Below are 22033 nucleotides of genomic sequence, written 5' to 3' on the forward strand. Positions count from 1 at the left end.
ACTTGCTCTGAGTGACAGAGTATCATTGGAGTGTTTGCAGATCGAAAAAATCAGGAAGGAAAAAGAAGTAGAAGGTTATTGAAGGACACTGTCTACTTTATTTCCTCAAGACAAGCACTTTAGGAGACGTAAGAGATAGGAGATTCAGTCACTTGGGATTACAGCCACAGCATGACACCCAGCAGTCCATATAGTTAGGTTGGGTACCATGGCTACAAGCATCTACAGGAAAACTCCCCAACAAATCACATCGCTCAGGGTCTCTTTAACCCTCATTCCCACAAAGAAGCTAAGAACTACATTAAGAGTCAGATTTTTCTGTAGTGATTACATTATGTGGCAGTCTATGTCACTATTCAGACAAATGACCTTTAAACATTCCCCATCCCCAGAGTGTTGTGTTTGGGTTGTTGTCCAGAGACTCGGATTCTCTGAAAAGGTTACACAGCACTTTCACGACAAGTGTTGATTTCATTTCAAAAGCCAAGTGACCGTTGCAAAAATGAGCTCCTCTGCAAGAGCTCCGAGCCTTTCTGGACGCATTAACATTCGCCCTCCCTGTCGCCTACTCTTACCGTCTCCACGCCTACCCTGGTGAAGATCTTTTACTTTGTGGGCACCACATGGCACGCTGCCACACAGATCCAACATGGCAGCAGTGGCATTGGATGGTAGTGATCCAGACACGAGAGGGGAAGGGTGGAGGAGGACGGGTGAGCTGAGAGACACTACACGAAGGGAAAAGCAGGCTTGGCAGAGTGGCCACAGCATCAGAGCACCACACAAATGTTTTTCATATCTTTAATCTCAAAGCTTATATCTCCATACTAAGGCTTTGGCTTTGGTGTCGCCGGGCCGCCTGCTAAGCCTGATTCACGAGGGCAGAAAGGATACAGTGCCACACAAACACACTGCTGGCAACAGTGATGAACAAGTAAGGAATGTATGATCATATGTCCTGTGCTGTATGTGTTTATGGAGGCGAGGATTATGCTGTTATTATGGTAGGATCTGGTTCCATGGAAAGCAAGTTTCAATTCATGTCTTTTTAGTGAATGAACACTGACACACATTTTGAATGAGTGACATAATGTGTGTAACATTATGGTAGATTATTTATGTCCTTTGCATGTTGCACTGATGTTGAGCAAATAGACCGTTATGATACACCATGCAGGCCACAGCCCGTCACGTGAGACAACACAGACTGACCACAGGAGGGATAACAACTGATGTCCTACAACCATGTGACATATTGTTATTGAGTCCTACCCTCATGGCAGGTGGTGGTTGTGTGATGGAGGCCAGTGGGCATGGTGCTGTTCAATGTGTGGACCTCATCCTCCCAGGCACATCAGAGAGCCAGCTGCTCCTGCATCCCTGCTTGTTTGCCTCCCTCACCAGGTCTCTTTAATTACCAGGCCCAGAGAAATCCACACCGTCAGCTCTGGGGCTGGTAGCATGTGGCTCGGGCTGTTCTGTTCCTGGGGCCAAGCCACTAGAGCATTCTCATCACAAGCAATGATGCGGTTGCCGGGAGACACAGTGATTGTACAGTAGGCTATAGTCAACTTGTAAGGGGGTGCCACTACAAAGTCCTTTAGAATCCTTGGACAACATAGGTCCCTTCATCAAAGCTTTTCAGTAAAATGATTAAATAAATGAATGAATGAATGAATGAGTGAATGAGTTTTGCATTTCTGACACAGAGCTATAGGCTATATAAAGGCTATATTTAACTTATATAACTTAAAAACGTATAAACAATCTTAATTATGGTTAAACAATCTCTTTCATTTACTGACATATTTTTTTCACAGGTTGAGTATGCTAGTCCCATAGGCAGTCTAAGCCGTACTTCTTTGAAAAGAGCCATACATCTCCCATATGACCTTTATAAAAAATAGGATATTAGAGTAGCCATCTGGCCATTATATTTTCTGAAATATAGGCTTTATACGGTTTATATCTTTTTAGGTTTAGCCAATGCGTGCAACAGTGCGCTTTACCAATTACTACCAGTCTATAACACTCACTCTGAAATGTGGCTTACCGGTGCCGACCATTCAAATAGGATGTGGTTAAGTGGACAGAGGAATGTCATTGTATGGCTGAAATTAGCATTACCATTTAACAATAATTCAAACAAGCAAAATCCCACCGATTGAACCTACCAAGGCGATAATCATTCAGCGTAATTGCAATTGCACGTCACCACAGGCCGCAGATTCTCTCACTATAGACTCCGTGATTCAGCATCCAAATTTGGTTGGTTCTGCCGTGTCGCTATCATAATCGGGCGAATAATCGTTCTGAAACGTTATCTAATTTGCCTTTGTTAAACGAGCTGCATTATACATGAGTTACAACAAGCAGACCGTTTGACCGATGTAAGGTGGGGCTCATAGTAGAAATGATTTGATAGGCAACAACACCCAACCAGGTTGCGCGACTGGTGTTGGATGGTGGCAGGCAAGATGCTGCTGCTTATCGACTGTCTGCCCAGCCCCATTTGCCCGAGAGAGCTGTCAGCATGTCTGAGATTCAAGTGTTATGCTGGATTTCGTAATGTTAGCATAATGTTACAGTCTTCTGAATTAAAAGGCTAATTTTGTGAGTGTAATCTTTCAGCTAGGCTAAATTGTGCAGGCTATATGTAGTAATGCTATTTGGCATCCCTGTGGGCTACGTTTCAATTCCTGTTACAGCCTAAATGAACTGACCGCAGACACAGCAGCAGTACTCATACAACAACGTTAAGCTATTTAAAACATATTGACTATTAGTTTCTACAACAACAGATCGTCTTTCTTCTAGCACCCCAATGACTCCCAACGAGCATCATGACTCCCAATTCCGCGACCTACCTACAACATTCCAGATGCCGCTTCTCCCACAAATGCAACAAATGATGTCACCATGAATTTGACACAAATCCGTTGCCACACGTGTCAAAAAGAATCTCTTAAAACATCCACGTCTTGCAGGTGAGATCTTTCAGAAATTCGCCGTAGCTTTTCTAGATGAATCCTCCAATGTCCATCCCAAGGATTCCGCTGCTGTGGTATCTCCGTTGCGATGTGAGAGCTGAGACTGTCACCACCAGCTCTGGACCAGCGCGAGAGCAGCGCCGCTTTGGGCAGCTTGGCGCAACCTCAAAGCTCACACAAACGCCCAACTCAGCTACCCAGCAACGACAATCACCACCTGCCCAGACTCGGGGAAAAATCAGTTGTTCAAACGATTTTACTGCGTTGTTGAACCTATTGTAAAATTGTTTGAAAGCTAAACGAGATATTCCACTAATTATATAAATAAATAAATACATACATTTAGGCTCACGTGGGTTTCAGAATGGTGTGTTGATTCTGACGTCACCTTCCTTTGTTTCCACAGAAATTAATATCAATATTTATGAAACATAACGAAGCGATCTCATTGCATAAGAATATTTTTTTTGAAATGTAAAAGTATGAGTTATTATTAAGGAAGACGTAGTAATGAAGTGATGTAAAATTGTGCTCGTTTGAATTGCTTTACGTCATGCGCAGGTGTGAATTGTCTCATAGCCTATGATATTCGTCCTTCTTTTCACGCTGTTGATTACGTCAGAACAGCAATCGCTACTATTGGGAATGTTTGGCCATTCAACTTTTTTTTTCAAAATGTATTTATTTATTATTCAGAAACCTAGCATTTTACATTATAACCTATCGGAGGTTTCTAGTGATTTGCTGTCTTCATTCCAAGATGGTTCAGGAGCATCAAATGTTAAAATCAATGCGCAGACAATAGGGGAGAACGGGGTCAGTTGGCACACTTTTTACATAGTGTGAATTGCTCGTCATCAAAACATATTTCAATAGTCATTCCAACGTTAAATTGAAGCTTAAGGTGTTGGTTTGAAATGTATATCCTTCTCATTTTCCAACTTATTGTTACAAAGAAGTTATTAACTAACAAAGACACTCTGACACATTGTGACAACCAACCCCATCACGGGGATAGTTGTCACACACTATGGTTTGTCACAATGTTATTTCAATGGGAAAAATCTTTAAAAGAAGGCAAAATGGCAGGACTAAATTTGAAAGTTTTATTGCACTGACAAGTTAAACAAATACATAACTTGACTTAACTTAACTTAATTTAACACAAAATGTGCAAGGAAAATGAACAGGAAACATATATTTAGGCCAACCTATATAACAACATGAAGAACGAAACAAACAATAGTAGCCTACTCAACTGGGCTACACGTATTCACCATCCGACTCACAGTGATGGCAAATGTAGGGTTTGCGCACTCCAACTAGGCAGAGCTTGTGTGCCCACTGGTTGCACATGCAACATTTCTCCCATACCTCCCCTGAACGGCTGTGGGAGAAAGTTTCCATGCAAACTAAACAAAAACAATCATCTTCATCTAACGAAGACTTGGCAGCTGGCCTAGGCTGGGATGAACTAGGCTTGGCAGCTGGTCTATGGTCTTTTGATGTTTTCTTCTGCATGCTGGCTGCCTTTTCCTGCGCTATTCTGTCCTTCTCTGGGGTGTCAGTTAGGATACAGCTTGACCTTTCCTGGCTGCAGCCTTTGGATGAGGCCTCAGCTCTTCTGGAGTCACTGGTCTCTGTCCAGATCTAGGGGATGGCTCTAGGAGTGGTGGAGTTGGCTGGGGTGCACTGGGGTGCACTGGGCTCTTCTCGGTCTGTTGTTGAAGCAGGCGCAAATGCTATTTCCGAGAATACCTCTCGGTTGAAGGGATAAATTCCGCTTGCCCGGAATCCTGCTTGAATATGGCTTGGGGAAACTGCAAGTGGGAAGGCTGTAGCCACCACTTTGGGGATGTCATAAATTGTCATAGTTTTCCCGGGGTTGTTCAGCATCCAAGCACTGGAGGCGGTGTTAATTTGCCTCTTTAATGGGCCATAGACAGACACATCCAGGGGCTGCAGGCGGTGTGAGCAATGGGGTGGGAAGGACAACAGCACAACCCCATTCTCTTTGGCATAATTTAACCCAATAAGCCCATCCACCGACTGGTGTGAGCTGTGATTATCTAGGAGCAGGAGGCATGGCATCTCCCTGCTGCATCCCGAATTAAACACAAAATCCTTATGAAAATGCTCCTCGTTCATCCACCCACTCTGATTAGCTCCTACCACTACCTTCGTAACGCCAGGAGATATGAAAAGTTGTGCAAAGATGCGAGGCGCAGGAATATGTACTTATGATATACAATACACATTAAGGGTTGCTACAATATGTTATCATGAAAACACCAATAAACACAGTATTTCAGAGAACAAACTGATTTTGGAGAAACAGTGTACAACGAGCAGATAGACAACACATGGGGAAACATTAATACAACTTCTTCAGGGGGTTATCAAACATTATTGTGAATTACGAACATGGATTTATGGGAACAGCCGCTCGACAGCGCCTCGTCTGCTGCAACCAATTACAAAACAAACTTCCTCCAACAATATCACGTAGGCCTATGCGCAAAGTAACTCATTATTTTAACGACATTGAAGCGGAAAAATACATTTCAAGTAGCATTAGGCGTATTAAAAAACGTAACATGCATGACGTAAGGAATGGCATTCTACGAACCTTGCGTTGAGCAAAATTATCAACAATTTCAGAAATGTTCAACTCCCTGGCCCGGATGCTTTCGATGGACAGGGTAGCTAATCAACTCAGTCTCTCCTGCCCCATGCTGCTCTTAAGTAGGTCTTAAGGCTGATTCATGCTTCCTTACGTAAGCGTAAGCGCAAGCGCAAGAGGCCGCGCAAGCCCCTTGCGCGACCCTTGCGCGACTTCTTACGTATTGCGTGCGTCGGCCCCTTTTTCTAGACTTGCGTCATTTTTTACGTAAGCCCTTACGCGAGCCTCGCAGCCTGCATTCTATCAACGAATGATACGAGATGAGGTTACTAAAATATTCTGCATGTCTACTCAGTTTTACAGTGCTTCCCAAGTAAAGGTTTGAAAATAACTTCAAGCTTCAGACTTTCTGTTAGGGAACCTGTTATCTATCTGCAGAGCAAATGTCAGGCTCATACAAAAACATTAACGTGAATTACTTGATGCTAATACCTAGCGCGGTGTCTATAGGATTTTCCATATACGTTAGCATTAAGCTAACGTATTTTCTACCACAGTTAAACATGCAATACTATGTGATTGTTTTTAGAAAACGAATGTTACGTGATGAGATTACTCAAATGTAGTCTGCATGTCTGCTCAGTTTAACAGTGCTACCCAAGCAAAGGTTTGAAAAGAACTTCAAGCTTCAGACTTTCTGTTAGGGACACAGCTTTCTATCTGCCAGGCAAATGGCAGGCTCATGACAACACGCGCAACCTTTGGGAGCATGAACTGCACCGAGTAAATTTTGCGCAACCGTTAACCCCCAACGCTGTAGCATGCATCCGCCTTCAACCTTAAAACACTACGGCCCTACACAGCTCGCAAAGGCTGTGATTGGCCGGCTAACACAACCTTTCACAGAGTCTCACGTTTCCGGGTTAATAGCATACTACAGCCTTTTTTAGACCCAGACATTTTTTAAAATCATGAATACCCTGCAGACCGTCTCACAAGCCTTTTCTTATGGATTAGGAACAAACATAACAGAAGAGGTCCAAAGACATGAACTCCTTTACAAATCCTCTTTAAACACTTATAGAATGCTTAAATTACCGCGAATTTATGGAGAGAATATCCCATTCTCACCCGCGATTGTTTGGAGAGAATGTGGTCATTCACGAACAAATAGGTACTTTCATATTCATTTTCCGCCACTTGTGAGTCATGGTGATATCTTTCATTGAGTTCATATTGACGTGAATAATCAATTGCACCAGCGAGATTGATAGAATGAGCCCGGTCTGCTCATATACAAAAGTTAACAGTAACCTGCCGTTACCTTAGAGAATATCCCATTCTCACCCACGATTGTTAGGAGAAAATGTGCTAATTCACGAACAAATACTTTCATATTCATTTTCCACCACTTGTGAGTCATGGTGGTATCATTCATTGAGTTCATATTGACGTGAATCAATCAATTGCACCCGCGATTTTGATAGAATGAGCCCGGTCTGCTCATATACAAAAGTTAACATTAACGTGGGCTTAACTGATGGCCAGCACCATTGTAGTTACAAGCATTGACAACATGATGAGATTCTCTCACCGTTTACCACCTCATCTTAAATAATGTAACTCATAAACACATCGTTTTAAAGCCTGTCGCAGTCATTAAAAGATGTCAATAAACGAACTTTTGCGTCATGTCTTTTTCGCCACTGGTACTGAATTGCCAACATTTGTATTTTGTGTAACACATGTATTCATAACATCAAGCCTTTCGCCCACTACACTTTCATGCTCCGGTAAGTTTTTTTCCTTTGTCCTGCTGCAATAAATAGGCTTACTTAACTCAAAATAAATCTACAGTTCTGGCGTCAATTTGCTTTGCAACACGCAACACAAGCCTTGCAACACGCTCTGCGTCTAAAACGAACCTTAAATCAAAACTTGTCTAAAACAAGTTCCTTGTGTAAATTACGTGCTTAGGCGTTACGTCTAAAACAGAGCATAATTCGGCCTTTAATCATCTTTAGTTAAGAAAATGATCGCTATGCTGTGGCTACGGTCACAGGTACGGTAAGAAACAATAGCAGAGCCGTGCACACCTCGCCAAAAGCTGATGTAACCGAGTGGTTATCAACAATTTGAGCTTCTGCTATCTCTTGCACTCATGACTGCTGAGAGATCGCTGCTTCAAAAGCAGGACTTGAACTATAGGAGTTGCGCTGGGAACGTGGACGCAATGTCCCTGTCATAGTGGTCAGACGTTTGCCTTTCCAAACAGCTCATCATCTCCTGCGAGTTGAATGGTACTGGGGTGCAGTTGTTTAGTGGTCCCTGGAGAAGTGGGTATACTCTTTATTTCCTTTAAGCAGCCAATACAGCACAGGATAAACGTCCTGTTTTGAGAAGTGGGTATACCCAATGCTGACTGAAAAATAAGTGGGTATACTCCGTATACCTCCGTATACCCTGGACCAGTGGTGTAGTGGTCCCTGGAGAAGTGGGTGGGTATACTCTTAATTTTTTTTAAGCAGCCCTACAACGCACACTCACAACCTTACAGATAATGTATAGAAGTTGTACTGGCCTTTGTATTCAAAGTTTACACTTTAATCTACCAAAGTTCTCAACGCCAAGTACTGAGACAACGGAATCTAACCAGAAGAACCATAGCCGAAGAGTGCAGAGTATTCTGCATATGTATAGTGGTAATATAAAAATAAATAGATGGGATGTATACAGTATGATATGACAGTACAAGATATATGGGGTATGAGCAGTAGTAACATTGGCAGCAATAGTTGGTCATTAGTGCAGACATGATACAGGTACAGGTGAAGGTAGCAATAGAAGTTATGAATGAGGTAAGAGACATGATAAGATATATAAGTACAATGAATATGAGGTAAGAGTCATGATATGATATAAGTACTGTAAAATGCAACGGAATCTAACCAGAAGAACCATAGCAGAAGAGTGCAGAGTATTCTGCATATGTATAGTGGTAATATAAAAATAAATAGATGGGATGTATACAGTATGATATGACAGTAAAAGATATATGGGGTATGAGCAGTAGTAATATTGGCAGCAATAGTTGGTCATTAGTGCAGATATGATACAGGTGAAAGTAGCAATAGAAGTTATGAATGAGGTATGAGACATGATAAGATATAAGTACAATGAATATGAGGTAAGAGTCATGATATGATATACGTACAATGCGACGGAATCTAACCAGAAGAACCATAGCAGAAGAGTGCAGAATATTCTGCATACTGTATGTATAGTGGTAATATGAAAATAAATAGATGGGATGTATAGTATACAGTATGATATGACAGTACAAGATATATGAGGTATGAGCAGTAGTAACATTGGCAGCAATAGTTGGTCATTAGTGCAGATATGATAGCCTACAGGTACAGGTGAAGGTAGCAATAGAAGTTATGAATGAGGTAAGAGACATAATAAGATATATAAGTACAATGAATATGAGGTAAGAGTCATGATATGATATAAGTACAATGAATATGAGGTAAGAGGCATGCTATATATACAATGGCATGATATGATATAAATACAATGAATAGGGACAACAATTTTAAATAAGTAGATATAGATATGAATACACTATAAAATGTTAAGTGGCTGAACAAAAAAAATAACAAAATACCAATTCAACCCCCACAAGGTAGTTTACACAGCACCAGGTTAGAACCATCATGGCGGCTCCTGGTTGATGGGCCATCAGACCTGGTTCCTGGCTTTTTTGTATCTTGGAACCAGAGCTATTAGACTCTGATTGTTGGTTTTTGAAATGAATGACATCAAATGACAATGCTTGACTGTGTTGTCTCTGTTTTGTTACCAACTTTCAACCACGAGAATGAGTAAGATCTTTAATAAGAGACAAATGACAATGCTTGACCGTGTAGCTATTTGTCTCTGTTTTGTTACCGACTTTCAACCACGAGAATGAGTAAGATCTTTAATAAGAGTCTCAACAACATTTAAAGGCTACGTATAGCTATTTGTCTTTGTGAGAATGAGTAAGATCTTTAATAAGTCTCAACAACGTATATAGTAGGCTAAGATCTTTAATAAGAGTCTCAACAACGTATATGTCTCATGTGCGTCCGTCTCTATGCAATGCAGCGAGGAGTGCCAGATCGTGTCCTAAGTGAAGCGCACTTCATTCACAAAGTGGTGAGTCTCGCCCACTCGCGGAGTGCCAGATCGCATGACGCGCAAGTGGCAACTCTCGCCCACTCGCGATGTGCCTGATTGCGTCTTTGGCCTTACCTGGATAAACGTCCTGTTTTGAGAAGTGGGTATACTCAATGCTGACTGAAAAATAAGTGGGTATACTCCGTATACCTGCGTGTACCCTGGACTACACCACTGCTGGGGTGTAAAGCATAGAAGACATGACAGGTTGCTCGCATACTACTGAATCTTTGGGAAAGCTGGCTGATTATTATGATGTCTAGCTTTAAATATTTTCCCGCTACATCCTGCAAAATAGTTTACAATATCTTACCTGGCTGCTGCCTTAGCAAATAGGCCTATACGTGTATTTTATGACGTTTAATAGCCATGTCTAAATGCATTCCATAAGGCTATACCAGACAGTAAATGCTATGTGATAAGCCTACCATGGTGGGCCTCATTGCCGTTGGGCTGGGGGTCAGACGTAGCGTTCTCCTGAACACTCTTCGCCACAAATCCAAATGAAGATAATTTTGGCAGTTGTGCAACCCTTTCATCCTACTCTTTGCGTTCATGCCGCTTCCTGCAGCAACTTTTGAGTTTGAAGGGCATGGGGTAGCCTACTTATCGCTTACTCAACACGCAATGCAACACAACACAGGATGGGAAACAATCGCAACATGTGTGGGTGGGCTGTAGAATCTTTGACAACATTATTACCCAGACATCCTTGCTATTTTTCCATGGCAATATTACTTAATAAAAACGAGACTCGTTTAATTTAGAAAACGCAAATTAGGCTAAATTAATGATTTGCTATTGTCAAGACTGACTATTGTTAAAATGGTTATTGGGCAAGTGATAGCTCATAATTATGAATAACCGTCACCATAATTGAGAAATGTTTGCGAATTGATCGGGGTGGATCATGGTCAGCGACGTCTCATAGCGAGGTGCCAGGGTTCACCTCTCTGAATAATTAAAGTCCCGACTTGTTTTGTAGCTATCTCATTCACTGTCCAGTTTGTGCGGACGGCAACATCATTGTGCACTGCAAAGCTGTATGACAGTTTGCGGACTTCGATGGGAGAAAGGCCAAAAGAAATACCTGATGCAGTTATTATATGTTATCCCTCCAGCTGACGCGTCTGCTCCTCACTGAAATCTAAGCGGCTTTTAACATAGCCTACTGGTAGGGATGGGTGGACTTCTTCTCCAGCAACCTCTTGATCATTTATTTTTAAGCAATTTCTTGCCAGTGTTCTGTAATTTATACCAAAGCCCTTGGCTGTTTTCCGGATGGACTGCTTATTTCATTTCACTGCCCACGTCATGACATCTGGTGGAGTTAGGCCCTTCTCAGTCTTCCGAGTATAGTTTCTGCCCATGTTTCTTTATAAAAAAAGAATGAAAGGAATAGTATTTTCAATTTCGCATGAAAACACAAAAAGTTCTCTCACATGTGACAACCAACCCCCCCAAAAAATGTGACAACATACCCGAACTGGAGTTTTTGGCTAGTATCAACTAATGGCTAGGTAGCCAGCTAACAACAATCTAAACTATAGCTTTCCCTTCACTCTTTTTAACGGTAAAAATAGTTTTGTCAGACACATGGTGTTAAAGCCTAAAAGAAAAATACTGAGGAGCTGAATATTTTCAATTTGACATGAAAAACACAAAAAGTTCTCTCACCTCAAGTTCAGCTGTCCCACTCCAGAGAAAACTATGTAGGTGAACTCTGATCCCAATTCTGAAAAATTTCCATACCAACATTCTGGAGATTCTGTGTGACAACTTACCTGTGGGACAACTAACCCTGTTCTCCCCTACTGGTATGAAATGTTCACCTGTAAAACACCTTTTTTGCATTAGACATTTATTTTTCAGGCGTGTGTTTGTTTGGTTTGATGTTCAAACCTAGATAAGCGATAGCCATTAAATCCTTTCATATGCACAAGTATTCGGTTCACCATTGCACTGCTCTGGCTAGTGTAGTTTGGCCGTCAAGTTCAGCATAGAGGATGAGTCATAGGAGGGGTAATAAGACAACCTTAACACACGGACAGACTTCAAGCCATCTCCTCTGTGCAGGGTCTAACACCTTGGCTATTGATTATGCTGGCATCATAAAAGCTTAGGTTTAGACCTTTTTGTGACATGTATTATCAGTGGATCATGATCTCCCCTTTCCAACTCCTTCTGTACTGCTTATCACCACTTTGTTCACCATCTGGATAGTAAACCATGTTGTTGTAAAAGGAATGTCTAAGAGTGTTTGGAAATTAAAAAATGGATTCTGTTAAATAAAGGCTAGCATTTTAATTGACACAAACAAACCACCACCTCCACCGCAACCATCTGACAGCAGCAACATCTTTAAAAAAAAACTTTATTTCCTGGCCAAAATGGACAAAACTTGTGATGCATGAATGGTAACACAGTGAAGAGAAACATCCTTTAATCCCAGCTGGTGTCTGGAGTACCTCACTCACTCATCCATTCAAGGATAGACAGAAAAAAAGAGCAAAATAACTTAAAAATAAAAGTGTTCCTCTGGCTTTGAACCCTGTGACGAACCCAAACACTGAGGTTGAACATTTCGAAGAAAAAAAAAGCAAAGAAACGCTCAAAATAAAAAGGAATTAAATATACATAACATTAAAAAAAATACAATACATATTAAAGGGGCAGTAAAATGGATTATCAAAGGGCTGTTTTACATTCATTTAAATTCACAAATCATTTTTCAAGGTTACAAAAACCAAAATCTAAAAACAACTGTGCATCTGTTCGGCAAGAAGGTGGACAAGTGCTGTTACCATGGTTTCAATTGTGGTAAGGCTGTCATATCCTTCAGCTGGACCTCCAGCCAGAGCTTTCGCTCGACATCCTCTTATACCTTCTGTAGTTAAGTGTGATTCTCCAAAACTACCCAAAGGAAAACAGCTACATTTGATTCACACATTAAAGGTGCATTAGAGAGCCCTGCCCTTAAGGAAAAAAAAAGTGGACAGGATCTTCCAACCGTGGGACTTAATGGGAGTATGCACACAAAAACATCCTGAACGCCTCTTTGTTTCCAAGCACATGGGGAGTGTTTGCCATCCTAACAAACGTACACACTGTGAGTTAAAGAGGCGGCTTTACATTACTAACTGTGCCTTTTGTCTGTTTACTCCTTAATACAATGCTGGCTACTGCACCTTTAAATTTAACAAAAATAAAATGGGCGTTTAACTGATTCTCTAAATCTCTACTCCTGTTGTGGAGGTGCCTAAACTCTACACTATAGAAAACAAACAAAGTTTTGGCAGCTTGTGTGAGGTGCTAGAAGCGAAGAGCTAAGATATGACACATGGGGTCTAGGGTTGCTGTTGTTTTCTTGAATTCTGGCAAAAATAGATATTCTTTTTTTTTTCCTTCCTATAGCATTTGAACACAAATGTACGGCATCTGAAAAGGTTCATCTCGGGGTAAGCCATGCAGGAGTGTGCTCAAAGTGTTACTATGGTCTACTTTCATTACTAACATTTGCACCCTTAGAGCGCTCCTTGAGGTGGCACTTTTGTGAAGCGTCCCAAGGTTGCGTGACAGGGTTATGATCTTTCAAAACATTAGAAGGGTGAAAAGATGAATGCCGAATGAGATGTCTTGTTATCTACCATTCTACGCCACAATAACTGGCCCACCTCGAAAGGCTGCAAAGGTGCAAGTGAGATTCATTGGATGAGCCCTATTTGCCTGTACAGAACAGCGCCCCCCTGTGTGCGCTTGTGTCCCTGACGAGGCATGGCTGGGACACCCGTGTGAGCTGAGCATTGTCTGAGCGTTCAATAGGGCGATTAAAGAGTCCTCGTACAGCACAGTGCAGTGTGTTGATCAGTAACCAACATTATCATTATCATTATCATCATTAACAGCCACACCTGTCTCAGCCAGTGACTTTTGGCTAAACTTCCAGAAAAAAAGCACTGCAACCCCCTCTCATTGAGACGTGTGCTGTGTAAATCACATTTGAGCTTCGATTTATTTTGTTCTTGTTTTTTTTTTGTTTTTTTTAGCTTTTTAACTAAACTCTTTGGGGGTGGCATACACAGTTATAGGCTTCAGTTTTTCACGTTTTGTTCCAGGGCTTGCCCAATCCATCTGCCCGGTGTGCAGGCTGGGTCCTTTGGCCCAGTCAGGCTTGACAGCTTAAGACACTTGTATTCAGCAAACATCAATCACAGTCATCAAAAACTCACCACCACCATACAGACCAGTACATCAGTACAACCACACATATTAAAAAGCTCAATCCATCAATACAAGAAACATTACTTATTACCATAACCCCATCTGGTAGCATAGCCACAAACATGACCATATTTTGAAAATGATGGGAATAGCTGCCCTCACTGATTTATCAAATCTGTCGTACTGTTGAATAAATTGTGCGCGGATTATGTGCATTTTGATGACAAGTGTCTTAATTACCCCCCCACCCCAACCCCCGAAGGGGTCAACAAACCCCCCACCAAGTAAAACACCACCTACAGGATTTGCATGTTATGAGTTGGAACGCCGAGGACAAGAAGAGGGACTTAATCATCCATTGATGGGTCAGGCCTACGGGAGCCCTTAGGCTTTGCCTGTTGTATTTTAGGTATTTTATTTTAACTTTCATGGGCTTAAGGTCCCTCCTCCCACAGACATCCAGTGTCACTGAATGCATGCCTGGGAAATTATACTAATTGGAGGAGTTTTTTTATAAATATTAGTGCTGTCAAAAATAACATTTAACATTAACATTGAGTTTAAAATATTTAACACGTTGAGAAAAAAAAGGCACTTTTAACACATCTGCCTGGGTTTTGTAATTATTTCAGTTAGTGCATATATATTGGTTAAAATATTTGGGGGAATCCAACGTTCACCTGACCTGACACAAGCTTGAGAGTTTATTGAGCATTTCAACTTACGACTAGCCCAACGAGCTGCACACCGCATTCTATCTACCGGCTGGCTGACCTTCTCGGCTCCCTCCACATTCTACCTACTGGCTGGCTGACCTAGCTGCTAGCTCCCTCTTCAAAAATCTGTCTCAAGCTGATAGTCAGTTTCGATGGCCTTAATGTTTTTATTGAAAATCTGTAGTTCTCAGGAGAGAATCTGTGTTTAAAGTTAAAAAAGATGCTATTAAATAATAGTATTTTATTTTTAGTATACTTCCTTTGTGTTGAACCTACAATTATTCCGTGATTTTACAATAATAAATTATTACAAGCTTTAGTCTTAAGAAAAAAATCACATTCACGATTAATCACATCAAATTGTGCTACTGATTCGTTCATTTTTGAATTGATTGACAGCACTAATAAATATCTTATCTAAAGCAACAGAAGCATCCAACAGACCTCAAAATGACCCTCCCTTGCCTACCCAAAAAGGAGAGACAGAGTGAGGCATTCTTTAAAAAAAACAACAACTAGACATTCCTCTTTTGCAGTATCAGTACCTAGTGATGTCTGTGTCGTGTCTGAACAAATTCAGTTCAGATGACACAGCAATCAGACAGAGAGCTACTGAAAATGCAGAAACAGAACAAACCATGACAAACCAAAAAAGTATAGCGGAGGAAAAAAAGAAAGCAAACGTCACAGATGTAACAGATGTGGTGATGCCATAGCAACTGGGGAAGGCCGGGGGGCTTGGGTGATTCCTGAAGTGTGTAGTGTGCCCCTCACTGTGGCAAAGGAGGGGATTATGGGAAAAAGCAGAACTGGAGCTGCATGGTAGGACCGTAGGAGTTGAGGGAGCTGGAGGAAAAGTTAAAGGTGATGATGAGAGCAGAGTGCACACAGGAGAGGGGGGTGATGAAAGTGAAGGAGGAAAAGGAGAGAGGGATGAGGAAGGGAGGGAGGGAGGGAGGGAGGAGGAAAAGAGGATTAAGAGAGTCAGGACGGAGGAGAGAGGGATGAAATAGGAGAGCTGAAGATGAGGGAGAGGGCTAACAGGAGAGGTAATGAGGTGGATGAAGGGAAGAAAGTGACAGAGAGAAAGCGAGAAAGAAGAGAGAGAGGTGGGCTATGTAGTTCCACTGGCCGAGTAGGAGAACTGTGGGAAGTGAGGCCTCCTGTCACTGTCAAAGGACTCCATGCTGTCATCTGTAAGAGAGGGGAGTGGACAGTTATCATCACCATCCTTATGATTATCATCATCATCATTATTTGATGCCAACATTTTTGAGGATGGCGAGTGTTTTTTAGTTATATTTCATTGTTATTATTTAGGTAGTCTATGACATGCTGATCTTGCAAACAAACCACCACTTGGGGGCAATGTGTTCCCTTGTATACTGAGGGTATTATGGGCAGGAGGGTATAGCAAATCTTCAACCCCTCTCAATACATCCCAAGCTACTGGGGTTCACAATAGAATGGCCACACCATTGACAAAGATTGCTTCGTGAGTGGCCTATTTGTTTTTTTGCGATGGGGATTTCTAGATGCACTCTGACAGATTAGACAGTTTCTAAATCACACAGAATGGGAGAGGGTGAGGTACAGAGATGACTCAGCTGGGCAACACCACAACACAAGCCCCAAACATCTCTCACTCTTATGTCTGACTTACCAGAAGCTTCTCAAGTCACACAGCTACCAAAAAAAAGTCCGGTTTTCTGACACACAAACCCTAGGGCTGTGTCTACTCTACTAACAGAGTACAGTGATATCGAGAGGCTTCTTTCATTGTTTTTAGTAATATGTTATCGACTCACTTTATTTCAGGCATACTTGTCACTTTGATACAATCCGGTCTGTGTACAATACCATATTAGATTTCAACCAACCTTGTCTCGCACCAAGTCTTGACTCTAAGTCGTCTAAACTAATAACCACTTTGACTTCTGACTGCCCTATTGTCCAGGAAACAAGTGTCAGGTGTGGGGCTGAAGACAGGCTCCAGCCCAGATGGGCGTCCAGTCTCCACAGAACGCCTTTTTGGCACATCAGGCACCAGGCTCTCTCAGACAGATGTGGTGCGCTGAATGGGGCAGTGGGTCTCACAGATGTGTGCTTGGCCCTGTCTGAATAGCAGCTTGTCCTTTGGACTGTCCAGAGTGTCATGTATGCATGTCTTCTTTGTATACCGATCATTTTTTTTAAAATCATCTTTTTTTCATTTTCAGTTGTTCAAACCCAAAAATAAGCACATCAAAGACCTGCTTATGTGCGGCCATAAAAATCCATTCCAAGTTGCATAATTCCAAATCATTTCTTGAAGTTAAATTTATCCAGACATCTCTTTTCCCAGATATGTTGCACTTGCATGCACACAGCAAGGTGCAAAGGTTTGTGTTGGTTGAAGCGAATAGCCATTGCAGGAGAAACTTAAGTGGACAGAGCGTCACATAGCTATGTGTCCATTCTCTACAAGTATCTGAAGATGGGATATGATGCCTCCTATGTTTTTAACGTTGCAATCCAGGAGGGCTGACTGTAAGCCTTGGTGAGATTGGCTGCCAAAAGCAAATGCTGCAATACTATGTAGCCCCAGTCAATTTAGTCCCATGCAGATCACTGCCTTCTCGCTCTCTCTCTCTCTCTCTCTCTCTCTCTCTCTCTCTCTCTCTATCTCTCTGTGTGTGTGTGAATGTGTGTGGGAGGGGGGGGGGGACATACCTTGTCCAGGGGGAGTGATGGTGATGGTCTGGCCAGTGAACTCCACATCGAAATACCGCGTGTCTGTTTCCGACGTTACCTGGGGCTTGAAGGGTGCGTCCAGCTAAGGGGGAGCCAACAAGAACCCAAGGGGCAATTATTACACAAATAACTAATGACTGTCTAATAACAAAGAGGCCGTTTTTAAACAAACATTCAACAACTGTCAAATAAAAATACTGTTTAATTTGACGTTTCCCCCTTCTGAAGGCTCCCATAATGGAGGTGATTTTTTGTGTTAGGTGCTTTACACACCTTCTTCTCATACACATCCTGCCACTGGATCCCAGAGAAGAAAGAGTGTTGCATGATCTCCTTAGCATCGTCAGGGCCTCCTCCTAACCTGAAGGGTAAGACAAACACATATACACACACACACACACACACAAACACACATAACATAGCACAGCATTAACTAACAAAACCATGAACACAATGTACGTATATTGAGTAATCAACACACACACATTGATGCTTAGATGTCAAAGACTCAGATTAGTTGAAGGGTATAAAATAATCACATTATCAGATGCATTTAAGCAAAGCGACAAATAGTATTCTACAGATATGCAGTGTATCAGCATGTGAGGTCCCTGGTAACAAACGAATGGCATGATGTTGTTCGCACCCTAGCTCTTCCATGGTGTATAGCTACATCCTCAACCGTAATGGGTGTGATGATATAGACTGAAGGTCAAAGGCTGTGCCTAATGACTCCATGTCTCACCGCTGTTTGGGGTCCTTGTGCAGCAGGCCGGAGAGCAGGGCTTTGGCCTCGGGCCCAAGGGTACGTGGGAAACGGATGTCCTCCATCAGGATGAGCTCAAACAGACGCTCGTGGTCCTGGTTGTAGAAGGGCAGCCGGCCACACATCATCTCGTACATGACCACACCCAGACCCCACCAGTCCACCGCGCGGCCATAGTCGTTGTCCTCCAGCACCTGAGGAGAGGCGCGCCCACACATCAGAACTGAACCTCACCTCTGGAAATATTGCACCTCAGAGACCAAGAATATCAGCTTTCAGTCAAAAGAAGCGCGCTCGTCTGAGTGACAGCCAGGATTGTTGCGTCATTTGGTACCAGTCTCAAAGACTGGACCTTTAAACTTCAGGCACGGGAGGATATCAGGCACAATATCCACCAGACAAAAAAGAACAACAACTCTACAAATAAAAGTTCTAAGCTTCAGTTCTCATGCGCCACATGAGAATACAACTAGCGCAACTTCTTCATCAGCTCCCCTGTGCACATGCCCCTGTGTGCAGCTGTCTGTGTGTGTTTGGGCAGGCTGCTCTGTGTCTCTGTGTGTAGTTGTGGGCGACAGTGGTACAGGAGGTAGAGCAGTCGTTTAGTAATCAGAAGGTTGCTAGTTCAATTCCCTGTCGAAGCATCCTTGCAAGCAAGACACTGAATTCTTGATGTGCAGTGTGCCATCAGTGTAAAATGTTAAATGTGTATACATCTTTGTAAGTTGCTTTGGATAACTGCGTCTGCTAAATGACTAAATGTAAATGTTGTTGTCACCCACCTCAGGGGCCAGGTACTCAGGCGTGCCGCAGAAGGTCTTCATGGTGGCCCCGTCCGTAATGCCCTCCTTGCAGAGCCCGAAGTCTGTGATCTTTATGTGGCCATCTTTGTCCAGCATCAGGTTCTCCAGCTGGAGTGGAGAGAAACAGGAAACAGGAGTGAGAGTCTTATATAGCAGTGATATATTCCCAGGTGACTAGCCAGTATCTGAGCGGTCTTGGAGTTAATCGAAAATGTCCGCTGCTAAACCCAGCAAGATATAGTTCACAAAGTCAGTCATGAAGTGAATTGTGTCGCCTGTCTGAGAACAGCCCAATCACATAGACCATGAAATACCTTAGTCCATTAGCTTTTGTAGATAGAAACAGAGTTCTAACATAAAGTCTTTACACTATATGGGTACAGAGTAAAAAGTACATATGAGATTCTTAAAGCTGAGTCTTCACACCTGGATCTAAAACAATAGCCTACCGACTGGGCAGATGCTTCACCATCTCAGTTTTTAGAGAGAGGACCTAGGGTCAGCACATTAAGGTCAACTCAGCTCAGGTGAGTTCAGGTGAAATGCTCTTTTGTAAGAGGTTCTAGCACGTTCTCACCTTGAGGTCACGGTACACTACGTTCCTCTCAGAGTGGAGGTAGTCTAGCGCGGACACGATCTCTGTGCCGTAGAAGCGAGAGCGCTCCTCCGTGAACACGCGCTCCCGGGATAGATGGAAAAAGAGCTGGGAAGAGAGAAAATGAGGGAACATTATTGGGTGTCCATGGAGCAAGATCCGTTATCCAATATCTAAATCTGCTTCTTGACATTCATTATATACAATGTATATATATATATATATATATTAATATAAATATATGTGTGTGTATATACAGTGTATGCTATATTATATATGACTTCTGTTCCCTTTAAGGAGACCTGAGACTTTTGGGTCACCTCATCTGCACATGTCAGCGTAGCCCCTCAAGGCACCTCCACATCATCTGAGAAATGTTGCTGACACAATGTGGCACGCAACTCCACCTAGTTATTCTACTCTGGACTATTTTGTAGGTCGACACACTTGTGGCGCCAGCCTGCATTTGTTTGATACAATCTTCATCCCTGACGTACTCTAAATACTATTATACTAACAGTTGCATTATTATATGATAAGACATGATATCTACGACTCGCATGACAGGGACAGTGGTCCTGGTCTCCAGGCCGGCATCCACACTGTTTTATATTACTCTACCCAATCATGAGGTGTGGATTATTATTGTAATTATTATTCTGCTTGGCTGACTACAACCAACAGCCTGGATTTAGCCTTGAAAGATGACAGTTATACAGAGAAGCTGTGGTACATTAGAGGGCTCTTTGCTGGAAGCTCCTGTTTTGTTTTTGCATTAAAAAATAATGTGGTAACAACCACTTCCCCTACAGCAGCTCTAGAAACTAGTCTGAAAATAGCACATTGACACCTACTAGTCAAATCAGTCACACACACACCCACACGCACACACACACATATACAGTACACACACAAACACACAGACACAGACACACACACACACACACACACACACACACACACACACACACACACACACACACACACACACACACACACACACATACACACACACACACACACACACACACACACACAAACAAACGCACACACACTTACCTCTCCACCATTGGCATACTCCATGACGAAGCACAATCGATCGTGTGTCTGGAAAGAGTACTTCAAACCCTGATGGAACAGTGAAGTAAAGTAGACATTAAAGGGATACCTCTGGATTTTTTTAACCCTGGGCCGTTTTTTCCCCATCTATTAGGGTCCGAATATTTGCAAGCGACAAAAACGATTGAAACATATATCCAGTATTGAATTTGAACGGTATAACTGGCATCCACAAAAGGGCTATGCAATATAATCCCATGGGAAAAGCATCAAAGAAAAACACTTTTTGCCACAACTCACAGACTCATAAAGTGATTATTTGTGGCTACATGGAAATGATCCTTACAGATATGGACCTCTGTCTGTTTTCCTTTGGTAACTGAAAAGCAACTGTAGAAAACGACTTTCTAGACTGTTAGTTTCTACAGTCATTTTCTACAGAAAATGAAACTTCAATTACAGACACTGTAAAAACAGTAATTTTGTACTATTTATTTAGTTATTGAGGTGAACAGACACCTATCTCTAGGGATCTTTTCAAGTGTAGAGACAGACACTTATAATAACATTGTGAGCCTGTCAGTGGCCGAAAAAAATGCAGTTTACTTTGACGCACATGCTTGCCCCATGGGATAACATTGTACAGCCATATTGCTGTTGCTGGTTATAGCGCTCTAACACAATATTGGACCGGTTTCGATTGTTTATTGTCCTGGTCAATTGTTCATTTGTCTGGACCAAAAATGATCTAAAAATGTAGCCCAGGTTGAAGCATCCCAAAGCTTCCCTTTAAATTATGCATTTTATGGTTTTATTTTATTTCATTGTCTCAAGCAACCTTCAATGAATCTGAGAGCACCGGAGTAATGTCAGTTACTGCAGCTCAACCCACGTCATCACTTGTCTCTCAATGGAGCTCACAGAGAGAATCATGCACTGGATATGGCTAAACCTCATGGCTGACACTAGCTGACACAAGAGCCTTCATACAGAGGAGCATCTTAGGGTTTGGGACTTAGCTGCATTCCTGAGAATAATTCATATTAGAGTATATACAGTATTGTGTTGAGTGTGGCCCTGCATTTGAGTCTGGGGCAATCCAAGCTGTATTACAGATGGGTCGAAGTGGAGTGACACAAACTGTAAACATGCTTACAGCTGCGTGGGTCTGGTGACTGATATTTCTTGTCTAAAAACGTGTCTATCTCACCGTGAGGAAAGGGTGCTTGGAGCTCTGCAGAACCCGGTTCTCTGTCAGAGTGTGTGCGACTTCATCCTGCCAAGGGTGAGAAAATAGGACAAG

The 22033-nt window shown here is 42.3% G+C and overlaps 1 protein-coding gene across 3 annotated transcripts in view; it reads right to left on the reverse strand.

Moving 5' to 3' along the window:
* Nucleotides 1-14354: 14354 nt before the first annotated feature.
* Nucleotides 14355-22033, reverse strand: part of LOC308361337 (RAC-alpha serine/threonine-protein kinase-like) — a 29377-nt gene continuing 21698 nt past the window's right edge. For all 3 annotated transcript variants that reach the window (XM_080833662.1, XM_080833660.1, XM_080833661.1), the window contains exons 7-14: nucleotides 21941-22006; nucleotides 20731-20799; nucleotides 19654-19779; nucleotides 19056-19184; nucleotides 18253-18467; nucleotides 17781-17868; nucleotides 17487-17589; nucleotides 14355-15968 (exon numbers count right to left, since the gene is read on the reverse strand). In XM_080833662.1, coding sequence (XP_080689788.1) covers nucleotides 15889-15968; nucleotides 17487-17589; nucleotides 17781-17868; nucleotides 18253-18467; nucleotides 19056-19184; nucleotides 19654-19779; nucleotides 20731-20799; nucleotides 21941-22006 — 876 coding nt within the window. In that variant the 3' untranslated portion in view covers nucleotides 14355-15888. The remainder of the gene's footprint in view (nucleotides 15969-17486; nucleotides 17590-17780; nucleotides 17869-18252; nucleotides 18468-19055; nucleotides 19185-19653; nucleotides 19780-20730; nucleotides 20800-21940; nucleotides 22007-22033) is intronic.

Source organism: Sprattus sprattus (genome assembly GCF_963457725.1).
Source record: "Sprattus sprattus genome assembly, chromosome: 2".
Classification (NCBI taxonomy): Eukaryota; Metazoa; Chordata; class Actinopteri; order Clupeiformes; family Clupeidae; genus Sprattus; species Sprattus sprattus.